This window comes from Peromyscus leucopus, chromosome 4 (genome assembly GCF_004664715.2).
Source record: "Peromyscus leucopus breed LL Stock chromosome 4, UCI_PerLeu_2.1, whole genome shotgun sequence".
Classification (NCBI taxonomy): domain Eukaryota; kingdom Metazoa; phylum Chordata; class Mammalia; order Rodentia; family Cricetidae; genus Peromyscus; species Peromyscus leucopus.
In genome coordinates this window covers 131418804-131436218 of record NC_051066.1, presented here as the reverse complement: position 1 = coordinate 131436218, position 17415 = coordinate 131418804, and the positions used below count along the sequence as shown (strand labels likewise).

Below are 17415 nucleotides of genomic sequence, written 5' to 3'. Positions count from 1 at the left end.
TTTATAAATATTTTCATCACCTAAAATAGGACACTTCAAATTTAAGCAATAGAAACAAACACAGGAATCTGTCTATGCCTTTAACCCTAACATCACTTCTGTCTCTCTGAAGTATTTTCCTTCATTTCTGCTTTAAATCTCTTAGTTTTTCAGTAATTCACTATGTATTACTTTATTAATACTTATTTATTAAGGAAATAAATATTTACTAAAATAGTATATCCAAATGAATGACCAAACAAAATTATTCAGAATGCTTTAAATAGCTTTAGGACTTTTCTGTCACTTTTTATAACCACATAGATACTTTTTATAGTTGTTTTGTTTTTGTCTTGCTCTCACAATGTATCCCTGGCTGGCCTGGAACTCAGTATATAGCCCAGGCTGGCCTTGACCTTACAGAGATTCATCTGCCTCTACTTTCCAGATGCTACAATTAAACATGTCAACCACCCCCAGTTCAATAATCATTTAAATTTAAGGACCAATAATGATGTGAGTTGTTCCACATGTTTAACATAAGAATTTCTCCCAAAAAAAACAGCAAAGTACATTTTATGTTACTCTTACATACATACGTTTCATATTGTTTGACTTTAATGTTTCATAAATATCTAATGCAGCAGTTCCCAACAAAACATCAGATTTCAAGGTCTGGTGACTCCACACACGAAAATGTAATTTACTCGTAGGGGTAACGATACTGAAAGTAAAAAAGGAGGGAAATACTGTTTTCATTAAACATCATAATGAGGTCCTTAGTAAGTTACAATAAAGATTTAGTGTCTAAAATTTTTTTATTGTACCTCTTTTTCTTAAATTAAAACAAATTATGTTTATTCACTTAGTTGGATGGGGAGGTCAAAGGACAGCTTACAGGAATTAGTTCTCTCCTTCCAGCATTAGGGTCTCAGGGATCTAGCTCAGACTGTCAGTCTTGGAGGCAAGTACCTTTACCTACTGAACTATGTGGGCAGTCCCTCACTGTGCCTCCTAAAAGTTTACTATTAACCAGGTGGTCTATGCTCTGAAATCTCATGAAAACTGTGTTTGAATGCAACTGGACTGTAAGATCACTAACACACACACACACATACACAGACATGTACGTATGCGTGCAAGACAAACTGCTTATAAGGCAACAGATTATTAAAAGAGCGGATTTATTGAAACAATATAATATGCCTCATAAAGATACACAATTTCATGTGTTCATTTTAAAAGGCAAGTTTTGAAATTGTGAATTCACAAATTAAATCCTTACTTAGGCGATGCATTTCACTGAACTTGAGGTGATTTCATTAATCCCCACAGTAAGTGTATCATATGAGAATTAATACTAAAGATGATGCCCCTCAGAGAAGCTGAGCAAATTGCTAAGGTCATCCAGCTAGTAAGCCAGCTGAAGTTTGAACTAAAGTCTACTGTGATACACCAAAAGTTCCGCAGGCCATCATTCATTTTGAAAATTATATCAATACACCAAGTTTCACAATGTGGGAGGCAAAGTCACCAGGATAACCATCATATATAGAAGTACAAGCTTGGATAACACAGTGAGACCCTGTCTCACAACAGAAGCACACACCTCATGCTTGGCAAAAGCCCACAATGAAGAATGTACTCTATAATGCTGTTTCCAACGCAAGAGAAATTAGTAGAACATGAAAATTCCACAAACAAAATCTAAATTGACCTTCAGCAAATTCTTAATAATTCAATTTTATTTTTGTCTCTTTTCTCTTTTGAGACAGGGTCATACTTACATAACCCTGGCTGGCCTAGAACTCACTGTACAGACCAGACTGGCCTGAAATTTGAAATCCTAAGCGCTAGGATCATATGCATGTAATTTTAAAATTTCATTCATTTTCTTAAAATTATCACTAGACACATGCTTCTAGGACTTCAGACATTCATATTATAGGCATATCAATTGTTTTGATAATTACTGGGAATAAATATAATCAAATAAGTTTATTGTTTAAAGAGAAAAGCTTATAGCTTCTCATCTTGGCATTTAAAAGAACATCTTTTTTTCCTAGTCATTAGTGTATTTCTTTAAGTGAAACAAAATCAAGAGCTGTAAATATCAAGTAATAAAAATTATTTGTATTTTTGTTGTTGTTACTGCTGTTTTATTTTGTTGTTTTATTTTGTTTTTTGAGACAGGATTTCTCTGTGTAGCCCTGGCTGTTCTGGAATTCGCTCTGTAGACCAGACTGGCCTCAAACTAACAGATCCACCTGCCTCTTCCTCCAGAGTGCTGGGATTAAAGGTGTGCACCACCACTGCCCAGCAATTTGTCTGTATTTTATACTGAAACAAATTATTACATTCTGATCTATGTTTCCCAAATCCTATGTGCTACATTACCTACTCATTGGCAAATTATGCTTTTCCTCTTCATTTTAAAAATTACAATTCCTTTCAATGAATGCTCAATGTCTCAGGTTGTACTACCAACATCTGACATTTTGTCAGTAAGTGTGCAAACTGAGCACTATCTTATTTTTATGAATTTACACTGCAGATAAAAATCAGCATGCATGCACATGCATATATATAAATCATATAAGCCTAGTATCTTAATATTAACATATATTAGAAAACAACTATTATAAGAGAGAAACTCCATGGCTACATAAAGGATATTAGATGTATATATACTCAGCTAGAAGTGTAACCATGATATAATTATTAACTATAAAAGCAGTTATAGGGACTGGAAAGATGGCAAAGAGTGTAAAATGTGTGTAGTACAAGTCTAGTGACCTGAGTTCACCCCCCGGAACCCACAAGAAAAATTTGACTCCACAAAACTGTCCCCCTAACTTCATGATACCACAGCATGCACTGCCTCATAAACACACATGAAATAATAATAAATTAATTTAAATAAATTAAAATAGGTGTGGAGGCATAGTTCAGTGGTTAAAAGCACTAAATGTGCTTCCAAAGGACCAGGGTTTGATTCCAGCTCCAGAGAGATCTGTGGCTCTCTTCTGGCCTCCAAGGGTACCCACATCCATGTGCACACAGAGATGTACACACACATAAATAAAAAAAATTAAAATAAAGTAAATTTTAAAATAAAAATAAAATCAGTGCTATAGAACAAAATATATGGTAAACTTTTTTGGCATAACACTTTTTCATATAGTATTTTAAAAATACAACAAAATTGAATGTTGGTTTGCAGGGGCACTATAATTAAAAAATACAAAATTGTTTCTTTTTTTTGTTTTGTTTTGTTTTGTTTTGTTTTTCGAGACAGGGTTTCTCTGTGTAGCTTTGCGCCTTTCCTGGAACTCACTTGGTAGCCCAGGCTGGCCTCGAACTCACAGAGATCCGCCTGCCTCTGCCTCCTGAGTGCTGGGATTAAAGGCGTGCGCCACCACCGCCCGGCTCAAAATTGTTTCTTTAAACAGTGTTTTGCAATGTAATCCAGGTATGTCTAATACTTGTAATCCTTTTATTTTAGCCTGAGAATGTCTGGGATTAAATGCATGTATCACCATACCCAACATATATATACACATACACACAAAACCCTAATTTAAAAAAAAAGAATTGCTAGGTGGTGGTAGCTCATGCCTTTAATCTCAGCATTCAGGAGGCAGAGGCAGGTGGATCTGAGTTTGAGGCCAGCCTGGTCTACAGAGTGAGTTCTAGGGCAGCAAGGGCTACACAGAAAAATCCTGTCTCAAAAAGGAAAACAAAAATTAAGTGCAGGGCATAGAAGCACATACCTACAGTAAAAGCATTCAAGAGGTTTGAGGCAAAAAGAGATAAAGAATCCAAGGCCAGTAAATAATTCAAGGCCAGTCTGAGCTACATAGCAAGTTCCAGGCAAGCCTGACTTACTCAGCAAAACCCTGTCTCAAAAGAGAACAAAACAAAAACAAACGAGTTTGTTAAAAAAAAAAAAAGTGAGTTAATCTCTGAACCTGACTCCGCCCCAATTTAAGAAGAGGGCTACTGGGACTAGAAAGATAGCTCAGGGGTTAAAAGCACTTGCTACTTTTTGCAGAGGAACTGGATTCTCTCCCTAGTATATACAGATGGCTAACAACCATTTGTAACTCCAGTTCCAAGGGCTCTGACACCTTCTTCTGACCTCCCAGGGCACTATATACATTTGGTGCATAGTCACATATGCAGGCAAAACACACATACACATAAAATAAAATCTTTCTTAAAGGCTATTATAAAGGCGTAAATATAATACTAATTAATGTTGGAATTTAGTTTTTTAGAAACCTAAAATTAAAAGGGAGAGCTATTATAAAGAGCTCTTCCTGTTCTTCCGTGGCAAGAGTGATAGCACCACCAACTAAACTGGAGAAGACGAAGATAGATCAGAGCAAACAGGAAACTAGAGGAAAGAGTCCTGGGAGCAGGTGGGGAAGGTCGAAGAGAAAAGGGAAGGCAAAGAAACACGCTCATTAGAGTCGCATCTCTGCTCATGAACTAAAGAAGTATCACTGTGGGAACTTACACTGTAAGGGGTTGCTTCCACTTGGGACTGTTTGTATTGTTGCATTTTTCTGTCTTCTTTGACTGCCCATCTACTGTGACTTCTACATAAGGACTTGGTCCAAACCAATTCTTTTTATTTTCTTTAAGTTTGGCTGAGATGACTGTAAAAGAAAAAAAGAACACTTTAACATTTGAAATATTAGTTTACTCCTTGATCAATGCCATTTCATTAAAGATTAAGCCAGTTATTTTTATTTAGAAGCAGCTATTCCCTAAAACGTTTATTCATGATATTTATATTTCTTATATTTTTCCTATCTTAGTAAATATATACATACAGGACTTCTACATATCAGATACTCAAATAACTACCAAGAGACCCCACCCCCTATAGCCAGTGCCAGGATCCTTTGGCTACCATGCCTAGCCAAAATCAATTTATAGCCCAGCTCCCCAAGAAGCATATCTAGGAACTGAGCAAGCACAGGCCCAGGGGATGGTCCTAATCTCTGACTTCTTACAGATTAAGTAGTCTTCTAGCATGACTTTGGCCAAATCATTTCTTATTTTCCTCTAATACACACACACACACACACACACACACACACACACACACACACACAGCTGGCATGGAGCTTATCATGATGGCTTGAATAAAAATAGCCCCAAAAGGCTCATGTATTTGAATGCTTAGTCACCAGGGAGCAGCACTATTTGAAAGGATTAGAAGGATTAGGAGGTCTGGCCATGTTGGAGAAAGTATGTCACTGGAGGTGGTACTTCAGGTTTTAAAAGCCTATGCCTCTCTCTCTGCTATCTGCAGATATTAATACAGAACTCTCAGATACTTCTCCAGCACCATGTCTGCCTGTGTGCCACCATGCTCCCCACTATGATAACAATGGACTAAACCTCTGAAACAAACCCCAATTAAATGTTTTCCTTTATAAGAGCTGCCATTCTCAAGCAGGGCATGGTAGCACATACCTTTAATCTCAGCATGCGGGAAGCAAGAGGCAGGTAGATCTCTGAGTTCAAGGCCAGCCTGGCCTACAGAAGGAATTCCAGGACAGCCAGGGCTATACAGAGAGACCCTGTGTCAAACAACAAATACAAAAAATTTTTGCTGTGGTCATGGTGTCTCTTCATAGCCGTAGAAACCCTAAGATAGTAGGATTTAAACCCATGTGCTTCTGTACATATGTACATTTATTCATACATATTTCATATACTTGTATTTTACATTTTACACTATATTTTATTTCTGGAAAGGAGTGCTTGTACCATGGTGTAAGTATGAGGGCCAGAGCACAACTTGAGGGAGATAGTTCTCCCTCCACCATGTTGGTTCTAGAGATTGAACTCAGGTCACCAGGCTTTGTGGCAAACGCCTTTACCCACTAAGCTATCACTGGCCCAATACATACTTTTTTTTTTTTTTTTTTTTTTTTTTTTTTTTAGTTTTTTGAGACAGCATTTCTCTGTGTAGCTTTGGGTCTATCCTGGAACTCGTTCTGTAGACCAGGCTGGCCTCAAACTCACAGAGATCCATCTGCTTCTGCCTCCCGAGTACTAGGATTAAAGGCATGCGCCACCACCACCCGGCACATTTCTTTTTATAAGTTCATTATCTTGGATATTTGTTACAGTATCAGAAAGCTGACAAATACATGATGTATTTGCTGAAAATAATTTTTATCTGTTATTTTTTGTTTTCCCATTTTTCACGTGTGTGTAGTATGTGCATGAGTCAATGGTGGTGCATACATGTGTATAACCATGGGTTTTTGCATGTATTTGGGTGCACGTATGTGGGTAAGTATGCATGTGTGTATGAATTCATTTGAAGGCTCAAGGTTGATGCTGGGAATCATCCTTGATCGATCTTCTACTTTATTAATGGAAGGAAGGTCTCTCAAGTAAACCTACAGCTGGCTGATATGGCTGCTCTTGCTAACCAGCTTGCTCTGGGTCTCCCTTCTCCACCTTCCAAGGCTTAAATTACAAGCAGGTTACCACAGCCACCCAGCATTTACTTCTGGGGAAAGGAACTTCAGTGTCCTCATATTTGCATAGCAAGTACTATTACCACTAAGCCATATTCCCAGTCCCTTATTTATTTATTTGTTCATTTATTTATTTGATTTTTAAGTCCTGTGATTAAGTATACTTGAACTTTTAGACAAAAGATTAAAATGGCAGCCCAGCATTGGTGGCACACACCTTTAATCCCAGCACTCAGGAGGCTGAGGCAGATGGGTCTGAGTTCGAGGCCAGCCTGGTTTACAGAGTTCAGGACAGCCAGGGCTACACAGAGAAACCCTGTATTGAACCTGCACTCCCCCCCAAAAAAATTGGCTAGAGATAATAACTCTTTGTGATATCAACAAGAAGTTACTTTTTTTTCTCTCTTTTGGTTAAACTTCTTCCTTTCATCATTAGTATTGCTTTAAAAAAAAAAAACTAATTTCATTTTTGAGAATGTTAAAAGCAAAATAGTAACTTCATTTTTTAAAATGTAAAGGTATATAAATTACTGATGTAACCTGAAAAATAAAAACAGTTAAGAGATAGAAGACAGTACCAGTCCAGTCAAAATTTTCAATACTGAGCTCTCTCTTTGCCCCCAAAGGCAGAAGATGCCTGATCCAATTTAAATCAGTCTAGATTGAAGAAGGAGGAAATAATTAGAATCTAGCATTGACAAAGAAATAGTACCTTTCATTGAGAATTGTTAGTAAAGAAATATCAATTAAAAAAAACAAACAAACAACAACAACAAAAACCAAATTGAGGGAAGCTCCATGAAAAATATTCTAGGATGCTATTACCTTAAGGAAGCATTGTTTGTTTGTTCGGTTTTGGTTTTTTGAGACAAGGTTTCTTGTGTGTAGTCCTGGCTGTCCTGGATCTAGCTTTATAGACCAAGCTGGCCTTGAAAACCCAGAGATCCTCCTGTCTCTGCCTCCAGAGTGCTGGGATCAAAGGCGTGTGCCACTACAACCCAGTTTATCATCAGGTTTTGATCAATTGAATGCAGTAATTAAGTTATTTGTGAAGACCACACATACACACACACATACATACACATAATTTTTAAAAAGGATATGGTTTGTGGCCTACACATTTACAGTCTAGAAAATGATATAAACCAGGAAGAGCAGAAACTAAGTAATACAACAGGGTGCAAACTGTTCTGTATTCAATATATGTTAAAGGGAAAAAGACTGGGGGTCACTATGTAATGGAGCTATAGGTACCTGTCATACCTTAAGAATCTAGCAACTCATCTAGACCATATAGAGCTGCAATGGAAAATCTTAGCTAAGACTAAAAAACTACACCTAAAGCAGTGTAGGTTTCTGAGCAGAAACATAACCTAAGAGGTAGCATATTAAAATATTCATCTTGGGGCTGGAGAGATGGCTCAGAGGTTAAGTGCACTGACTGCTGCTCTTCCAGAGGTCCTGAGTTCAATTCCCAGCAACCACATGGTGGCTCACAACCATCTGAAATGGGATCTGGTGCCCTCTTCTGGCCTGCAGTCATACATGCTGTATACATAATAAATAAATAAATCTTTAAAATATTCATCTTAAAATGATGTACAGTATGGCTAAAAGGATAAACAAAGATAAAAATGTTACTTAACAATAGGAACCAAAAGATTTGAATAGCCATTTTCCAAAACAGATATAAAATTAGCCAAAAAGTACACAAAAACATGCTGAATATCATTAGCCATCAGGAAACAAAACCCCAGCTAGTAGGATGGGTACAATCAAAATGACAGATTTCAAGGACTGGGAAGAGATGGAGACATTGGAAACCTATTATATTGCTGATGAAACTACACAATAGTGAAGCTGCTTTGAAAAATAACCTGGAATCCTCAAAATACTAAACATGGATACTATATAACTAAGCAACTCAACTCCTACATGCATACCCAAATAAGCAGAAAGCACACATCCTCACAAAACTATACAAATGTTCCTATCATTACTCATAGGGTATTATCCATAATAGATGAAAAGTACAAGTCTAGAAAGAAGGCTTGGAGAACATAGTTGTTTGCTGAGGACTTTAGTTTGATCCAAAGAACCTCATGGTGGAAGGAGAGAATCATTGTCAACTGGCTTCCATACACATGCAATGCACACTTATATGTGTGTACAAATGAACACAAACACACACACTAAATAAATGTAAAAAAAATAAATAAATAAGAGAGGAAACAATGCAAACATCCATCATCAACTAAGAAATACATAAATAAATATTGTACATTAACATAATGGAATACTATTTGGCAATAAAAAATATGAAGTACATGCTACAATGTAAATGAACCTTGAAAACATGCTAAGTGAAAGAAGATACAAACTGTATAAGAGAGCTCCAAATCCACAAAAAGTGGGTAAGTGATCACCTAGATTTGTGCTTACTATTCACAGAGTAAACGGTTTGAGATGCTAATAGATACAAGGATTCTTTCTGGAGAGACAAAAATCATTCTAAAATTGTTAAAGCAGGTGTGGTGGCATGTCTGCAATCCCAGCATTTAGGAGGGAAGCAGGAGGTCCCCTGTTTGAAGTCATCCTTGGCTATATCATATTTCGCACCAGATTGAGCTGGGAGACATTGTCTAACAAAACAAAGCACAAAGTAAATAAATAAAAACAGCATGATCCATCAAATTGACCTAACACCAAAGAACACAAAATCTCGGGAGCCCATGAACGCTTCTCTTAAATAGACCATATACTAGGACACAAAACAAATACTAACAAATTCAGGAAAATTGAAACAATATCCGACCACAATACAACAAAGCTTAAAATAAACATCAAGAGAATCTCTAGTAATTACATAAGCTCATGGAAATTAAACAGATTACTGAATGATAGATAAGTCTAAGAAGCAGCTTAAGAAGAAATCCAGAAGAAATAAAAATTTCCTCGAATTAAATGAAAAACACAACAAAACTTCTGGGACCCATTAAAAGGAGTTCTAAGAGGGAAGTTTATAGCTCTAAGCACCCATGCTAAAAATTGGATTAAGCCTGGCATTGGTGGCACAGGCCTTTAATCCCAACACTTGGGAGGCAGAAGCACATGGATCTCTGTGAGTTTGAGGTCAGCCTGGTCTACAGAACAAGTTCAGGACAGCAAGAGCTACACAGAGAAATCCTGTCTTGAAAAAGTAAAAGAAAAAAAAGAAAAAAAAAAAGGAATCAAAGACCTTATCAAGAAACCTAAAATACTGAAACTGCTGGGAGAAAACAAGATAAAGACATAGTAAAGGACTTTCTGAACAGGACTCCATTTGCTCCTAAATTAATGCCAACAACTGATAGATGGGACCTCATTAAACTAAAAGTCTTCTCTACAGCAAGGGAAAAATCAATTGAATGAAGGGAGGTAGAATTTTTGCCAGCTATAGATCTGATAAAGGATTAATATCCAGTATAAACAAAGAACTCAAAGCTATGAGTCTGAACACAGAGTTCTCAAAAAAAATAAAAATGGCTATGAAACACCCTTAAAGTGTTCAGCATCATCAGCAATCAGGGAAATGAAAACTAAAACTATTCTGAGATTTCATCTTACCGCAATCAGAATGACTAAGATAAAAGAAAAACAAATAAACCGATAACAAATGCTGGTGAAGATGTGGGCAAGGAGAAATCTTCATTGATTGTTGGCGGAACTACAAACTGGTGGCACCACTATGAAAATCAGTGTAGAGAATTTTCTAAAAGCTAAAAGGTAGATATATCATAGGACCCAGTTATATTATTCGTTGGCATATGCACAAAGGATGCGACATCCTACTTTTCAGATACTTGCTAAGCCATTTTCATTGCTGCTCCATTCACAATAGCAAGAAAATGGAGATAATCTAAATGTTCACCTGATTAATGGATAATGAAAATGTTGGACACTTATACAATAGAATTCTATTCACTGTAAAGAAAAGTAAAACATGACATTTGCAAGTAAATGGATAGAACTAGAAACAATCATCCTGAGTGAGGTAACCCAGACTCGGAAAGGCGACAGCTACATGTTGTCTCTTACTTGTGGATCCTAGCTCCGAATCTTTAGATATGAGTAGGTAACTTGGTGCAGCTGCAGAAACCCAGAAAGTAGAAGGGATCACGGGGGTGGAGTGGGAGGAAGAGCTCTAAAGAAGGGAAGAGGAGGACATGGGTGCTATGAAGGGGGAAATGAGAGAAAAAAGAGGGGCAAATCACTTTAACTAGGGAAGGGGGAAGTAATACAGAGAAAGAGGGAGGGAGAGGAGGGATAAATAACACTCAAGAGATTTGGAAAAGTCATAAGGAAACATTTTATGCCAACATAAAATACATATATAATATAACTAAACATTTACATATAGCTCAGATGTATATAATATATATAAGTGTATACACACACATATACATATTTTTTAATGAAATTATGTCACTTGGGGTGACAGTGCTCCCCCTAAGAGCAACAGACATCTAGTAAAAGCCCCAGGCCAGACATGGAAAACCCCACTTTCAACTGCTGGTCAGGAGAGTCCAAGGTACTCCCAAAACAGTACATGCTGCTGCCATTGCTCTAACTGGCCTCTCAGAACTTGAAGTCAAGACCCTATTGCTAAAGACACCACACACATTTTGAACACAGAACTTGGAAGAATCAAGCTAGAACTGACCTGGAAGCCTCTTGCCTGTGGACTAGCTCTCACAGTATCCAAAGATGCTAAGCAAGCTGCTAGGAGAGAAAAGCAATCAATAGTCCTACCCAGATGTGAACCCTAACAATGACCAGCACAGCAAGATACCCACAAGGGTACAATAGTGACACTCATATCTTAGGGATAACTAACAGCCATTTAATTAAATTTAAGGCCCACTCAACTGGAGAGAATTCATGCCTGCTACCACAGAGCTAGCCAACTACCTGTGGTTGGTGAGGTCATGGACCCTAGAGGAAAACCTACTACTGTCACTTATATCCATAGATAAGTGCATTTTTCACCCTTCATCAAAGTAGCTTCCTTTTGCAGCAGATAGAGATGATCACAAAAATCCCCAACTGGTCATAATTCAGAGAATAATTAATCATAGGATGCCTAACCCCAATTGCTACATCTACAATACAAACCTACACTTAAGACTCAGGGAACATTGTAGAAGTGGGACAGAAAGACTTCAGCTGCAAAACAATTTCTTCTTCTATATATGACAGGGAAGTTGTACCCATGAAATTCAACAATATTGTCACCTAAACAAGACCTGCACAATGGTACTATCACCCGACATCAACATGATTCAGGGAAAATCTTGTAAGATCCACCCCCTAGATGAAGAGTCAAAGACAACTTATGACTACTAAGAGAGGGAAAATCAGTCTTCTCCAGGAATGAGCACTCTGATAGGTTATCCAACTCCAAGTAGTCAGCCCTAAATACACACACCACCACCACCACCAGCAACAACACACTAAATGGATACAGTAGGGTATGTCTTGTGGTGTGTGTGTGTGTGTGTGTGTGTGTGTGTGTGTGTGTATGTGTGTGTATATAAAACCATATAATTAAAGAAGAGGTCATACATTTGAGTAGGGAAGAACACAGGAGTTAGAGGGAGAATGTAGGCTCACAAAGATAAGATAAATAATAGAGTATTTTATCTAAATTTGCCAAATACAAATGTAACTGTAATTTCTTACCTGATAACTATTTTTGTTATATGTAGTTTACTACGTTAAAGTTAAAACCTTCCTTTTTAATTAGACAAAAAGGAGGAAATACTATGGAATAATCCCTATGTACACTATGGAAGATTTGTTGCTGCGATTGGTTTAATTTAAAAAAAAAAAAACTGACAGGCCAGTAGCCAGGCAGGAAATAGAGGCAGAACAACCAAACTAAGGATGGTGGGAAGAAGAAGGGTGGAGTCAGAGGAATTGCCAGGAAATGCAGAGGGAGCAAGACACGCTGGAAGACAGGTAAAGCCACGAGTCATCTGGCAACACATGGATTAATAGAAATGGGTTAATTTAAAATGTAAAAGTTAGCAAGTAACAAGCCTAAACTATTGGCTAAGCACTTATAATTAATAATAAGACTCTCTTGTAGTTTTTTTTTTTGGGGGGGGGGGAAAGTGGCTACTGGGACTAGAAAACTCCATCTACAGAGGAGGGATGGAAATGGTGTAAATGCAGTTCTTATGTATGACATTCTCAAAATTAAAATTTTAAAAAGGTAAATAATAAAATTGATAATGGTGATAATAGTTCAATTCTGTTTATAATTTAATAAAATTATTAATAACCAAGAGTAATTGCCTAGAAACCGGTTTAATGGAGGAGAATGAATCTATAAAATGTTTTAAGGCAAAAATGATTTTTATATATCTCATATTTTTAGTTGTGAGCCTAGCCTTTAATGGCTGAGCCATCTCTCCAGTCCAATTTTTATATATCTCAACATGTTCATGTATTCATTCATCAACTACTGATTTGGTGACTAAGATGTAATAGCCCATCCAAGATTTTGTTCTCGGGCTGGAGAGAAGACTCAGCGGTTAAGACCACTGGCTGCTCTTCCAGAGGTCCTGAGTTCAATCCCCAGCAACCACATGGTAGCTCACAACCATCTATAGTGGGATCTGATGCCTTCTTCTGGTGTGTGTATACATAATAAATAAAAAAAAATCATAAAAAAAAAAAGATTTTGTTCTCATAAGATTTAAGAAAAGAAAGTTTTAGATTTTTTTTTTTTTAATTTAGATTCATGTATGTATGTAAGTGAATGCCACATATGAGTGCAGGTGTCCTCAAAGGTCAGGAGATGTTATTGGGTACTCTGGAGCCTCCATGCATGATATGGGTACTGGAAACTGAACCAGGGTCTACTAGAAGAGGAGCAAGTGCTCTTAACCACTGAGCCATCTCTCCAGTCACCAAGATTATTTTTTTATAGAGGAGGCAGAGATATAAGGTACTGTACCTTTTTAAGACTTACCAGTGATCTGAAGTTGTGATTTCATGGTCAAGCTACCCACTGAATGAAGCTGTGATCCACTGTCAGACATACCATCAATAAGACAGCAGACCTGAAAACAATGAGATACTATTAGCATCAAAATTTTCCCTTTAAAAATATGTAAATAGCTATAGTGTGACCTTTTGTACTAAAGGCTTCATAATAATCAACAGTCTTCACACTGCTAAACATAATTTTCAACTCTGGTATTCATTCTATTAGTAAGATGTAAGCTTCTTCCTCTAGTATAAACAACACTCTTCCCTTGAGTTCCCAAGACCCGTCTTCCAGATTTATGGTCTTCTGATTATTTCTTCTGCTCTTACTGAGGACCCCAGTTCAGTTAGTTCCCAGCACCTACACAGAGGGTCAGAACCAACTGTATTTCCAGTGCCAGAAGATCCAATGCCCTCCTTGTGCTTCCTCGGGCACCAGGTATGCAGACATACATGCACGCAAAACACTCACCCACATAAAAGAAAATAAAACCGGGAGGTGGTGGCGCACGCCTTTAATCCCAGCACTCGGGAGGCAGAGCCAGGCGGATCTCTATGAGTTCGAGGCCCACCTGGACTACAGAGTGAGTTCCAGGAAAGGCGCAAAGCTACACAGAGAAACCCTGTCTTGATAAACCAAAAAAAAAAAAAAGAAAAGAAAAGAAAAAAGAAAAAGAATTTTTTAAAGTGTCCTTTTTCTTCTTTCTACTCCTAATGCTGGTTCAATTACTGGTTCTCTCTACATTCATTCCCTTGAGGACACTATCAGGTCTTAGAGCTTTAAAGTCCATCTATATAAAAACATGACCCAAACAACTCAATCTCTGGCCCACATGTTACTCCTAAAACTTAAAAAACTCCACTTGGTTATCTAAGACACCCCATCCTGAAGATAGTCCAAACTCAATTCCTGATCTGTTTTTGCAGACCTGTATTGAGTATTCTCACCAGTAGGTTGTGATTCTAGATGTTCTTCTAGATGGTCAAGCTTAAAACTCTGGAGTCATTCTTGACAACTTTTCTTAGATTTTGCTTCCAACTTGCCTACAAATTAAGTCTCTCTACTGAAGAGCCCTTTCATTCTGAATAAAATACATCTCATAAAATCATTAGTAGTCACCTAAATTAGAGGAATGAGATATAATGTGTGTGTGTGTATATATATATATATATAAAGTTTCAACTCTGCATTGAATGATGTTACTATTTGATTCCCAAAGGAACCTCAGAAATATCACCATCATTCTGTAGTTTATTATCTAGTCCTTAATATCCAAAAGCACATTTACCACAGATCTATGACAAAAATAAAAAAAATTAGGAAATACAGAAGCAATCAAGAAGCAAAACTGTGGTGATATTTTATTGGTGCTCTAACAAATAAAGCTTGCCTGGGTATCAGAGGAAAAAGCCAGCAACTATATTAAACATAGAGGTCAGGCAGTGGTAGCATATGCCTTTGATCCTAGCATTCGGGAGGCAGAGATTCATCCAGATCTCTGAGTTCAAGGCCACACTGGGAACAGAGCCAGGAGTGGTGGCACATGCCTTTAATCCCAGCACTAGTTAACCATAGAGGTCTGTACAGACAGACAGGAAGTGATAGAACTGGGTGGAAAGAGGAAGTGATGTAGCTGGGCAGAGAGAGGAAGTAAGATGGAAGGGCACAGAAAGGTATATAGGCGTGAGTACACAGGAAGTATCTCTCTCTTGGGTTGAGGACTTCTTAGTGGTAAGAACATGTAGGGGGCTTGTTCTATCCCTCCGATCTTTCAGCTTTCACCCAATATCTGGCTCTGGGTTTTTTATTATAAGACCATTTAGCAATTTGTGTTACACAAAATTCCTTGGGATCTTAAAATAAGACAAATAGGAGTAGGTAGAAAATCTTGTAATTTGAATTTTATTTCTTCCTTTTACTCTCATTACTATGTCCTTCATATGACTCATTTTATATGACTCTTCTTAAACTACTATAATAGTTCAATATTCCTCATGAAAAAAGAAAACCAAGCAATGGAACAGAAAAAAGAACTGAGGGCTAAGGGTAGAGCTCAGTTGGCAAAGTGCATAGATAGCATGCATGAAGGCCGGGTGCTGTCCCCAGTACTGCATAAAACCTGGGTGCTGTATACTGTGGATACATGTTGTTCCCATTGGTTAATAAGTAAGCTGCTTTGGCCTATGGCAAGGCAGCTTTGGAGGCAGGCGGGAAACCCAAGGAGAGAGACAGTAAAGAGAAGGGCAGAGTCACGGGGGATGCCAGCCTGCCGCCCAAGGAGCAACATGCCAGCAGACTGGTAATGCCACAGCCATGTGCTAAAACATAGATTAATAGGAATAGGTTAATTTAAGATGAAAGAGTTAGCTAGCCAGAAGCTGAAGCCATAGGCCATACAGTTTGTAATTAATATAAGCCTTTGAGTAATTATTTTATAACTGGCTGTGGGACCACAGGTCCCAGGGGGCTGGGCAGGACCAGAGAAACTTCCAGCTACACCTGGGCATGGTAATTCATGACTGTAATTCCAGGACTCCAGAAGTGGAAACAGAAGAATCAGAAGTTCAAGGTCGTCTTTAGCTATATAGCCAGTTAGAAGCTAGCCTGAGCTACATGAAACTCTAATCTCAAAAAGAAAAAAGTTAAAAACCAACTACAGAAATCAATGGAGAGCCAGGAGTAGTGGCATGCGCCTTTAATCCCAGCACTCGGGAGGCAGAAGCTTAAGGTACTTGCTGCCCAGCCTTACAACTTAAATTTGATCCTGAAGTCCACATGCTGGAAGGAGGGAACACACACACTCTCACATGTTGCCTTCTGATTTCTTCATAGGCACAGTAGAACACAATAAATGAATGAATGAATGAATGAATGAATATAATAAAAGTCAATGGAAGGAATGAGCTCTTGTTCTATCATTAGTAATAAATATTAGAAACAAAATATGAGCTGGGCATGGTGGCACACGCCTTTAATCCCAGCACTTGGGAGGCAGAGGCAGGCAGATCTCTGTGAATTTAAGGCCAGCCTGGTCTACAGAGTGAGTTTCAGGACAGCTAGGACTGTCAAAAAAAAAAATAAAATTAAAAAATAAAGTATGAAATAAATAATACCAGTATCTTCCTAGAAAACTAAGAAATTCTATAAAGCTAGAAATAACCTAGAAAACTGAGCAGTATCACTGACAATGAAAAGTAGAGAACCTTGTAAGTGAAAACAACAACAACAACAACAAATGTTTATCTAAGAAGCCAACTTTTGAGATGGCTGCTCAGCAGTTGAGAGTGGACACCACTACTGAAAAGGACCCAAGTTCAGGTCCCAGCACCCACACAAGGTGGCTCACAACTGTCTGTAAGTCCAGCTCCAAGCACCCCACACCCCTGACCTCCAAGGGCATCATACTCAAATGTACCAGTCACACACAGAAATGCAGACAAATAATTAAAAATAGAAATAAATTAAGAATCGTTTCTAAAAAGTAAACAAATCAAAAGCCAACTATTGTTGAGTAGGTACTGAAACTTGTCAACACAAACACATTCATGGACAGGAGAAGAAATAAATGTTTGGTACCCTTGGAATCCAGGCACACTTAAGACAGAAAGAATATAGAAACAGATTTTGACTTTCAGTTTGTTAGAAGTTTATGAGCTGTAGTAGACAACCTCCAAGGGAGCCCCAGTAAGCCTTCCTTCAAGAGCTGATGTAATTCCTCTCCCACAGTGGAATGCTGGCCTCTGTGATCAACAGAATATGGCGGAAGCAAAGGTAAAGTTATTTCCAAAGCTACATCATAAGATAGTACCAATTGTGTCTTGTTTTTCAGGACTGTTTGCTGAGGAAGAGCCAGCACCACACCATGAAGAATTCAAGCAGTCCTAAGGGAAA

General features: G+C 37.9%; 1 protein-coding gene across 2 annotated transcripts in view; it reads right to left on the bottom strand.

Moving 5' to 3' along the window:
- The window catches only part of Itch (itchy E3 ubiquitin protein ligase), a 116290-nt gene that overhangs the window by 76518 nt on the left and 22357 nt on the right, over positions 1-17415 (bottom strand). The window contains exons 3-5 of one of the 2 annotated variants that reach the window (XM_028888965.2): positions 13507-13597; positions 4502-4643; positions 579-703 (exon numbers count right to left, since the gene is read on the bottom strand). In XM_028888965.2, coding sequence (XP_028744798.1) covers positions 579-703; positions 4502-4643; positions 13507-13576 — 337 coding nt within the window. In that variant the 5' untranslated portion in view covers positions 13577-13597. The remainder of the gene's footprint in view (positions 1-578; positions 704-4501; positions 4644-13506; positions 13598-17415) is intronic. The other variant, XM_037205339.1, reaches the window with a different exon arrangement.